This window comes from Lissotriton vulgaris, chromosome 6 (assembly GCF_964263255.1).
Source record: "Lissotriton vulgaris chromosome 6, aLisVul1.2, whole genome shotgun sequence".
Taxonomy (NCBI): domain Eukaryota; kingdom Metazoa; phylum Chordata; class Amphibia; order Caudata; family Salamandridae; genus Lissotriton; species Lissotriton vulgaris.
In genome coordinates, this window is record NC_141694.1 from 1,764,320,744 (window position 1) to 1,764,332,256 (window position 11,513).

The window sequence follows — 11,513 nt, forward strand, 5'->3', positions numbered from 1 at the left end:
TTTTCATCCAAGGGCACTCACTCACCAGATTTACCCAATATATCTACTCTTCCTCCTCCACACCCTCTGCCGCTCCCTTATTCTTATTGTAATTCATTTACCTTTCACTCTCCTATTGTAATCTTCACCGAATATCTCCAAATTGTAAACCCCTCCTGCACATTCACTTTTCAAATACCAACCCCCATTGTACCCCTCGATTTCTATCCCTTCTACTGTACCTTCCTTTTTCGCTATATTGCAAACCCCACTTCTGTTGTCTCTATTCATTTTTTCTGCATTTTTAAATTGATTTTGAACAAGCTGAGTATATTACAGAGGTAGTTACAGCAAAACTTAGCATTATTTTTATATAACCACAACAATTAGTTTAGGAGCCGGGCAATAGGTATTCATCCCTAACTTCTGTTTCATCAGTCTTGGTCGTCCCTGCCATGTGCTGCATTTTTCTGTATCTAAACAATAATACACCTGTTTACTCATTAACAAGTATCTAGAGGTCTGTCGTGTCCTGTGTCGAGTGTGCAACTTATGGCATTCCCGAATCCATACTTCAACACAGACTTTCTTGTATATCCCATAGTTAGAAGCAGTTGCAGCATCTCAAAGTTCTGCTGTTGTGTTAGGACCGCACACTCCCATGTGAAGAGTATGGTCCAGATCAATTTCCCGTTCATCTGGAATTGATCTTTTGGAATTCTGTTTTCCTGTACCAATTGTTGAACTGTTCTATGGGTTCAAGGGGTACCTGTCTTCTGAAGATTTCCTACCATTGTTCATGGTGGCAGAGGCCTTCTGGGACATAGACTTTGGAGAGGCCTTGCGGTGCCACTTGCTCCTCTAGCTGTTTCTTCGGGGAAGCAATTATGTCCAATCCCTCTGTGTTTTCAGGAAATCTGACTACTCTTATATTGTTTATCCTGGGATGGCTTTCCACATTCTTCATGCAATATTCAAGGTACCTAACTCACTCAGTGAGTTCCTTCATCTGCTCCTGGACTTGCTCTGAGGCACACCACAACTCTTCAAATGCGTTTTTGGTCAGTTTGACTCGCTCTTTTAACTTCCATTGAGCATCACGCCCTAGATGCAACCAATTACCACATAGTAAATTTTGCTGTCTAGTGGCATTTATGGGGTTGTGCTGCTACTTTTCAGGGTCTTGCACCCATTGCTTCCATCTCTGAGAGCGTTCTGCTGCTCCTGCTTTGTACGGTTTTCAGGCTTCAGTGCATTTGCTCCTCAGAGAGTCGTGTGTGCCAACATCTTGTTGCAGTGCTTCAATCGGCTGCCATTCATCACCAGAGACTTGTCTTCTGTGGCCAGGTAGGGGAGTCACTCACTTGGGATAGCCCTAGTGCTGTTCTATCCAATATTAATGTCTGAAATAGGGTATTTGACTGAGAGCCCAGATGGAAATCAGTCCACTCCTTCTACAGTCAGCCTCGCCCCATCCATTCATGTATCCCTGGAACCACTTAGCTTTGTTTTTCTCTTCTTTATTGTAAAGCTCCCTATGTACAACACCCCTTTGTAGATATGCTCACACCCAATAAATCAAACACATGGAGCACACACAAGAACCTTTCATTTGAATTTGTCCTGATTGAAGTCTTTGACCTCATTTAGCTACCAGAAAAGGAAAACAGTACCACTTACGATTAGGGACCCTGCTACACTGATTGTAAGAATCTTTTAAAGCTATCCAGAAGTATTTAAAGGAAATCACTTTCCTACATTACATGCTCCAAATCCTTACTCCTGTTCTCTAACATGTCACAGCAAGGATTCTACTAGGTAAACTAAGTGTTTTTGATCCATTTCAATTGTTGCTTTACTTCTCTTATCTTTTAACACCACCGTACAGACGCTCGTAAACAAAAGCAGATTGTACTTTATTCGCATTTGCCAATTGATGTTTCAGCAAAACACACAAGATGATAGACGGAATGTTGCACAATGGCAAAACATTCACCCCCAGTCACAGATCTGGGTTTAATCCATCGTTATTTTGCTCACCACGCCACCCCAGTTCAGACATGGCCATATTCAATCAGTCTTGACCCTGTGCCTCATGGGAACAGTCCAGCCCGAACTGCCAAGCCATGTCTTCCCTGGACCGGAATCAAGCATCCTAGGACTGGTTTCTGGCTATCAGCCGTCATCAGCCAGGATAGCTTGACTCCAGTGGCGTAGTGAGCATGGGACCCACGTCTGGGCATACCCTTCCCACATAGGACGAACAGCAAAACACACAAGATGATAGACGGAATGTTGCACAATGGCAAAAGATTCACCCCAGTCACAGATCTGGGTTTAATTCTTCGTTATTTTGCTCACCACACCACTCCAGTTCAGACATGGCCATATGCAAATCAATCTAGACCCTGTGCCTCATGGGAACAGTCCAGCCTGAACTGCCAAGCCATGTCTTTCCTGGGCCGGAATTAAGCATCCTAGGACCGGTTTCTGGCTATCAGCCGTCATCAGCCAGGATAGCTTGACTCCAGTGGCGTAGTGAGCATGGGACCCACGTCTGGGCATACCCTTCCCACATAGGGCGAACAGCAAAACACACAAGATGATGGACGGAATGTTGCACAATGGCAAAACATTCACCCCCGTCACAGTTCTGGGTTTAATCCATTGTTATTTTGCTCACCATGCCACCCCAGTTCAGACATGGCCATATGCAAATCAGTCTAGACCCTGTGCCTCATGGGAACAGTCCAGCCCGAACGGCTGAGCCATGTCTTCTTTGGACCGGAATCAAGCATCCTAGGACCGGTTTCTGGCTATCAGCCGTCTTCAGCTAGGATAGCTTGACTCCAGTGGCGTAGTGAGCATGGGAACCACGTTTGGGCTTACCCTTCCCACATAGGGTGAACAGCAAAACACACAAGATGATGGACGGAATGTTGCACAATGGCCAATTGATGTTTCAGCCCAGTAGTGGCTCTAGCTGGGTTAGCACCAGTGGCGGCTCCTCCGCAAAGACGGAGGAGTGTCTCCCCACTGGTCACGGAGCAGTGTAAATGAAAAAATAAAATGATAACTGAAGTTATTATCATTTTATTTTTCGTATAGTCATACTAAGGTGGGGCGGATCTTGGCTCCAATGACGTCGGGGAGGAGGAGTGGTTGTGGACTCTGTAAAGTACACATAACTGTTTAACCAGCGCTGTCGGGCTGGCCAAACAGTCATGCACACTTTGCATGTTCTCCACCCAGGCTGCATTACAGTCTGCATAGAGCACATGCCCAGGCCCCCATTCCTTGGCTGAGCGCTGAACCACGGTGTTCAGACCAATCACAACGCTGCATTGCAGCGCTGTGATTGACTTAGGGATGCCTGGGTGCTTATCAATTACAATGCTGCATTGCAGCGTTGTGATTGGCTGTGGGGAGCCTGCATACTTCCTGAAAGAGACTCACTTGACTCAGGAGAGACAAGGAGAAACGCGGCGCATTCAGGTAAGTGTTTTGTTTTGTAATTCAACCCCCCCTGCCCTGCCACCCCCGTACCTTACCGGCCGCCACTGGTTAGCGCAGTCAGTGTGCTAGAGGTTCATACTGTGTGATTGACGGGTGTAAAATCACTGAAAAATCACATTACTTGATTGACATGAACCACATCCTCTTTCCACAAACAATAATAATCGAGTATGAAAGTCATCATAATTCCAATTAGACTCCAATTTAGGGTACAGGGGAGCCGAATTCCTATGTGGAATTCCACTTTGCTTGATCACAAATTTGTTGGTGTTCAAGCACCCGTATATTCTCGCTGTGGGAATACATACCTGTTTTTGCTGGCTGGAAGATCCAGATGCTAAAATCACTTTATGAAAAAGGCTGCATGGCAACCTGGCCTCATTTCAAGGCCCCCACCTGTGCTTCAGCCAAGGCACGGGGAGCAAGTCACGCCCCTCTGCCAGACGCCATCTTCTCCTTCGATGATCTCGCCTCCCACCACTCCCCTACCACACCCTGGAGCCACTACAGACATGCGAGAAGGGGGTAATATTTACATTAAAGCCCACGGAATTGGGAATTCCATGCGTAACACTGGCCAGAAAAAAACAATTCATAGTTATTCCCCATTCCATGGGATTTAACTCATAAAAAGGTGAATTCCATACGATGATACTTGCCAATAACGGAAATTCTGGGCCCCTGGAAACTCAACATAGAGTTCTTCGTTGCTCATGAGTAGGGAGGGGTTCAGATGATGAAGCTGTAGTCACTCGCCTGGTTACCTTCAGTATGTTCTTCACTTGGCCAACTTTCAGGCATCCCATTTACTGACTGGCACATGTTAAGTCTTCTCTATCCAATAACAAACTCAGATTTAAAAAAAAGTGCAACAAGTCACTAAAGCCTTCATTTAAAGCTTTGTGTTAAATTCTGATTTCTGTGCAGACACAATTTTTCACCGGGATCAGAATTATTATTTGTGTGATAATTATCACAATGTTGTAGTTTGTCCCTGATAGACTCTCTCTTCAAACCTGCTGAAATTGCTCGACTGGGGAAAGTGCCAGTAAAAATATGTATTTTGGTGTGTTAAATACTGATACCACATGCTACCGCTTGTATCTAGTTGCTATTTACCATAATTGATGAATGTCCTACCCTGTGTTAACAGTATTTGTCAAGTGTGGCTCATACCCCATCCTACTCTGCCCATCTTGTACTGAGTGAGGGCCTAATTGTGGTAACTAGCCAACCCTGTTCTTCACAGCTTGTAACGAGGGTCTATACAAATTCTGCATCTTATATCAAAATTCAGTAATGTCCCCTCCAATGTCTACATTAATATGAGAATGTGCAGCTTTAGCCCCTGCTTCCTCTAGGGAAATAGATGTCATGCACCACCCCTGCATCACAAAACGGGTAAAGGAAGTTCTTCAAAATTCAGTTGTCCTCCCAGGCTGCTCTTTTAAAAATGGCCACTAGAGGGCAGCAATGCATTTGTTTTCAGCATCGACGCAAACTAAATACCTCTGAATACAATGGTCTCGGGAGCAGTTCATTTTCTAGTAAAAGACTTCGGCCACGGGCCAACGACCGTGTTACTCACTTGCCGCAGCTAAGTTATTGGGCACTCTCCACAAAGGAAAATTTGGTTGTAAATGTATGTTCATGACAAACTTTACCTGTTTTTTACTCCTGCAAGAAATGCATAAACAGATTCCTGGCAGCCATAAATACATTTACGGGTGTGGAGACCTCCATAGATATATATAAATCCCGCTCAAACTGTTGGAAAGTGAGTATTCCTAGGCACAGTTTGCCGTGCAAGACACACAAACTCAGATGTTTGCAGACACTCCCAAAGTGACATCCATCCCTTTCTCCACCCTGGGTAGGGTTGTATATCACTTTCCATGGTGGGAAGGGATCACACCCACATTTGATGGACGTGTAGAGGGAGGGCTTTCTCCACAGGGAAAAATATTTACTGTGCTTAGTAAACTTTTACTTTAGTGTGCATTTGCAGAGGTGAATCCTATTCCGCCTGCAGAGCTCTTCCCGATAGGGAGCTCTGTACAGGGGTGATAGGATCCCCAGGAAAAGACATATGCCCTTTTTAGGAGGACTAAATCCTTTAGGAGTCCATCTCGCACTCAAGAATCAAAAGTTAATTGTTCCTCTAAAGTTCATTCAGTTCGTTGTTGTGCAACATTAACCAAGTGTTTAGTCTGGGAACACTTTATTACTATAGACAAAATTAGGAGACAGCGGAGTCCCTGTACGGCTGCAACAGGTGAAGAAGCGGGTCACGAGAAAGCACAAAACCCCCGAGGAAGGGTCGCCATAGACCCGAAATGCATTGGGTAGATGGAAAATGTAAAAATGAAGTGTCCTGAGTAAAGGATTTATATTGATGATCATGATGATGAAATAAATATCAATGATTGAACTAAGAAAAAAACGCTGAATGAAGTATCATTGTTATAAAGATTAAGAGGAGAGCCGAGGAGGTTCAAGTAGAAGTGTGCACAATATTACCACCCAGCCAGCGGGAGTTTCCGCTGTCTCCTAATTTTGTCTTTTTAGGAGGACGCCAGGAAACCTGCGACTGGTGCACCTTTCAAGGCATACTCCTGCAAATGTTTGTGAATTGGAAAAATCAGGCCGATATTTCATACTTTTTCTATAAATGAGGCTCAATATGTCTAAGGCTTTTGAAAGCAAATGTCACACTTTCAAAACTGGTAGCAACAAATTCTGTTAATCTGTGAGTACCATAAATGCTCCCATCACCCTCTCTGGGGAGCCAGCCCCCAGATTTAAATGCTAGTCAGCCCTCCCTCCCTGTTTCATGGGATGCTGTATATCTTCCTCCTCCACCGACGGCCGAGGGAGACAGACTCAAACACTCATCGCCTAGAGCTCCATCAAAGTCCCAGTCACCATTAATCTGCTTTGGCTGTGTCTTTCTTGACATTGGTTTTTCTGTTGAATACAGGAGGTTAGCTTCTATAAAAAATGTAATCTCCCTATTGCATTTGATTTTTACTGCTGCGCAAAAGCTGCACCAATAGTTTTTCTAGCAGGTCCATAGGCTGAGATGGGCATTTAGGGATTTTTCCATTTAAATCAGGCTGTTGTAAATTACAGCTACCTCGCCCTTTCCAGTAACACTTCTGGATGATGTCACTGCAGAGGCAGTGCAAGTTACAAGTTTGGCATGTCTCACTTCTTCACATTATGAACGTAGGCATTGTGGGCTCCAGGGCACCTTTAACATTTACTGATTTAATGTTGGAAGGATGCTTTGTGCAGATCTCAAAGGATTAGTCTAACATAGGGTGGCTGCAGTTTTGTCCTATAGAATTCAGTGTAGCAGTGAAGCCATGTTTTAAAGTCTCTGAGTGGTGCAAATTCTCATTGAGACTCACATGACATCTGACCTTTATTCCATGTGCGCATTGTTCAAATATTCACCCTTTTCAGAAAGGTTGGCCTATGCCCTTATGTACCATTCAGCTCTTATGACCTGTGTTATGTAACCTCTGTGATTTCTACTATAGACATTCCACAATTAAAACAAATACAGGTCATTCCAGAGTTCTGTTACCATGTACAGGTGCCAAGTGTTTGACATGTTCCTTTGTATGCTCATTGGCCCTGCCTGCATGCTTATCATTAAAATGTATATGGTTGGTGGACCAGTGGTTAGGTATACATGAATCAAACCACATATTTCCCAAGGCCAACAATAGCGTTAGGGCTTGAAGATAGAGGCCAAGACATATACATCAAAATAAATTAGAATTTTCACACACTTTTAAGTGAAATTTCCAAAAGCTTTTACTTGTCTCTGCCATGAGCTTTTGGTTCATACCACATTATTTGCAATGTAAAGTATTAACATGCGTCTTGAGCCTCATGCCGAATCTGGTGAATTCTGCTATATTATTCCTTAGAAGATCATTGATTCCTGAAATCAGAATGCTGTACGCCTGTTCTAATTGTTTTTTGTGTGTATCTTATAGCCTTGATGCTGTTTGAAAGTCAGCCCTGGCAAGTGCCTGCGTCACACCGCGAATCCGATGAGGAATAGGTGAACTGCATCGCAGGAGATGAGAAATTGAGGTGTCTCAGACAGAAAAGCTAAGTCAATTCTCTCTTTGAAGATTAGACTTTTTTGAAGAAAATGCTGTGGACACAACCTTCTGCCATGACAGTTTTAGAGTCGAAGAGGCCTTGTGTTGTATCATCAAATGAGGAACCTGAATGTGAGCAGAGAAGCAATATCGGGAACATCGGATGTGACACTTTAAACCATTGGTAAATTCTTGGAGCCACATTTGAATATTGGAAGCAAGACCTAGGCACCTGTTAGAGGCACTCAAAACACCTGCAAGGCTTTATGTGAGTGCACAGGACTTTAATATACAAATTCCTACTTAGTAATATGTGTCAACCCAAGAATTTAAATCATGAAGAAAATACAGACAATTATAAGAACCAATCAATGACACCCTGGCTGCTCTGCATGAAAGCTGTGCATGAACATGAGAACATTTGTCAAAAGTTGGGTATGACATGTTGGTTTTGTTGGAATAGTAGTAATATGGGTGAACAGCGGCAGTGTTGAAGCCAATGTAGGGAACACACCAGAAATTTCTGACACTTTAGTCAAAGACAAATTTAATGACATGTACTTCCAATTGGTTTTGTGATTTAATCCTTGAAGATCTATCGACACTTTGCAAGCACTGGGAGCCACGGAAAAGCTTCTGTTAAATATTTTAGTAGAACGCTTGAACCTTCAGCGGTTAAGGTTTTGGAAGTCGTCACATTGTGTTGGGAGACAACATATAAAGGCTTTTAGGGCCATGGTATAAAGTGATTAAGAGTGGATGTCATACTCTAGGTGAGATTAACTACTGAGGTTAAGCAAAGGTTTGCCTCATGTCCATCATGCTCTTACTACCTCTTCATCTATGAGCCATCCTTGTGGTTCACTCCAGAACTTACAGCACAGTTTTCATGTCATGGAACCAGTACATAGATCTCAGCCAACCTCTTAGCTTTCATAATAAGATGTGTATTACTCATACATTAAGGTCCACTTTCCCTAACCTCTAAGAAGCTACACTACCTGCAGAAAATCCCAATTTCAAATGCAGTGCCTTATATCTTCTTCAAACCACTATGGCCAGTATATGATAGCTATCATTGTTTAGCTGTTATCAATCATGTGATATGTTTTACTATTTATTTTTGATATGATGTGTATACATAAATGCTGAAAAACATTCTTTATGTCATTGTGTTTTAACAAAAACGGTTTGCTGTTCTAATTTCTTTGTTTTTTAAGTTTACAAAATGTATTGATCCATGTTTTCAGATCATCTGGAATTAGGTAATAAAATAATGGTCACTATGTTTGACACCTCTAATGCAATCTGACATATTGTAGAGAACCCAATAAACAGAGGTGAACTAAATAAATGCAAATATATTTGTCTCCTGCAAGAGTGTGTGCTGTTATTCAGTCATTGTGTCAGTTCAATGGCACATTTTTTTTCAGTGGCAGCTGGCATCCATAATGAAACGTTGGCAGTTTGCAAGAAAAAAGTACACAAGTGTGTACTTTCCAGACCAAACATTCTTCTTTGGTCTGTGTAGTGTCACTAGAGTGTAATACTTTAGCAAACTGTTTCAGAAGAGGGATGGCGCGAGAGAAGGTATTCGCATGTGGTGTTCTGGACATTCTTGGCTTGCTCTGGAACCCAGGCGAAAAGTAACATACAAATCAAAACAGGAAAATAAACTTATCTGGCACCTTTGGTATTGGTTCATAGTGTCGGTTACCTTCAGAAATGGATTATTGTCAGAGATCTCACCTGTATCTTTTCTACAGGAACGTCAGAGAACTGAAGACAGGTCCGCAACCTCCCCAACCACCTATTGCGCCAGTGTGAAGCGGGCAGCAAAAGGTAACCAGGGGAAAAAGGGGAACAAAACAAGGTAAAGAAGGGAAGACACTCCTCTGGAATAACCCAGACACTGCAGAAATTGTATATCACCACCCAGGAAACAGCCGAAGTATACCAGTAGTAAGCTAAAGAAGACAATACAAAAGGGGAATACACATTAGGGAAATATACCATGAGCTGTTAGCATTAGATTTAATAGCTGTATATTTATATACCTTAACTTCTCTTCTTTGGTTTAGCAACATGGGAGGGTTCCTTTACAAACTCAGGAATGGAAATGTGAGCAGGGTCAGGACTGAGTATTGCTGTAAAACAGGGTTATGATTATTGGTGATCAGTGAATCGCCGTCCCCCGCATCCGAAGAACAACTACAGGAGGAAGGTCCTTCTCCTACCTGGCCGCCAAGACCTGGAACTCCCTCCCGACCGACCTGCGCCTGACCCAAGACCACCTCTCCTTCAGGAAGAAGCTGAAGACCTGGCTGTTCGAGCAGTAGCGGCACCCCCCCCCCCCCAGCGCCTTGAGACCCTACGGGTAGGTAGCGCGCTATATAAGTGTCACTGATTGATAATTATGATCAGTGACTCGCTATAATCCTAGTCTTATTGGTTTCTCTGAGATTGCCTTACTCTGATATTGAAGTGGATCGCTTACCTTGCCCAACTGGATAAAAAAATTCCCAAGGAAAGATGGAGCGAACTGCCTTTTAAAATAACTTGCCTTTGCTAATGCATCAAAAATGTGTACAAAATAAAGTAAGCAGCGCGTTGCGCTGGCCTTCCATAACCACGGTAGAAAACGTCTTAACTAATATGGCTTACAATTAAAAAAAAAAAAATAAGAAAACAGCGTGTTGCGCTAAAATACCGTACCCACGGTTAGTCGTTTTCCCCTTCTGTGTTTTTGTGTCGTTGCCCAGGAATCAGGACCGAAACCGGGACAGGACGGAAACCAAAAACGGCCCGCCGAGGAGACAGGATGCCAAACGATGCGGAAGTGCAGGGATCTCGACGCACCGGAAGTGGAACAGGAACGGGAGAACTTGAACGCGAAGCGCAATCCCTTGGGAAGGCAGAGCTTTAACGAGCTCTGCCTAACCCTGCGCATGAGTCTTTCCATTGGGGACCATCTTGGGAGTATGCTCCTCCGTCTCCACCGCGTTCACCCTACGGTCCTAAGTGCAGGCGATCATGACAGTATACCCCCCTCCTCTTGCCCCTCCAACCGACTTGGGTTTATCAGGATATCGCCTATGAAAGGCTCGTACTAGATGAGGGGCATGGACATGACTTGCTGGTTCCCAGGAACGTTCCTCAACACCATACCCCTTCCAATGAATAAGATACTGGAGCCTGTTTCTCACTCTCCTAGAATCAATGATGGCTCTTACTTCATATTCAAGGTCACCATCCACCTCAACATGATCAGGAACATCAGGAACACGTGTACAAGGAACTACGGGTTTTAAAAGGGAAACATGGAATACTGGATGGCATTTTAAAGAGTTAGGCGATTCCAGTTTCATCGCTACTGGATTTATTACTTTGCAAATTTTATAAGGACCTATATATATCTGGGTTTGAATTTACTAAATCCTCTCAATGTTAGATTTTTTGTGGATAACCACAGCTCATCCCCTTGTTTGTAAGTTGGTTCTACGCTTCGGTGAGCATCTGCTCCCTTCTTCTATCGAACTTTAGGCTGGTTTAGGTTTATTAGGGTAGACTTGTGTATATCTTGTAAACCTTGTACTAAATCACTGGTTGCAGGAGTGGTACATGAAGACAGCTGGGGAACTGAGAAAAGCCTAGGATAGTAACCATAAGTGCAATAGAATGATGTGTGGGCTTTGGAAGTGTGGTAACTGTTATTATACAACAACTCTGCTAGCCAGACCAACTCATCTCACTCTTCCATGGTGTTCAGAACCTGGCATCTAATATTTTGTTCAAAACACGGATTTACATTCTCTGTCTGGCCGTCAGTCTGTGGATGATGACTAGAAGACAGGTTTACCTTAGTTTGAAGCAAGGCACATAACCCAGTCCAAAATC

General features: G+C 43.4%; 1 protein-coding gene across 1 annotated transcript in view; it reads left to right on the forward strand.

The window, feature by feature from the left end:
* The window catches only part of FBXO16 (F-box protein 16), a 265,267-nt gene extending 256,275 nt beyond the window's left edge, over window positions 1–8,992 (forward strand). Inside the window, exon 8 of the mRNA XM_086928016.1 lies at window positions 7,506–8,992. Coding sequence (XP_086784142.1) covers window positions 7,506–7,573 — 68 coding nt within the window. The 3' untranslated portion in view covers window positions 7,574–8,992. The remainder of the gene's footprint in view (window positions 1–7,505) is intronic.
* Window positions 8,993–11,513: the final 2,521 nt, after the last annotated feature.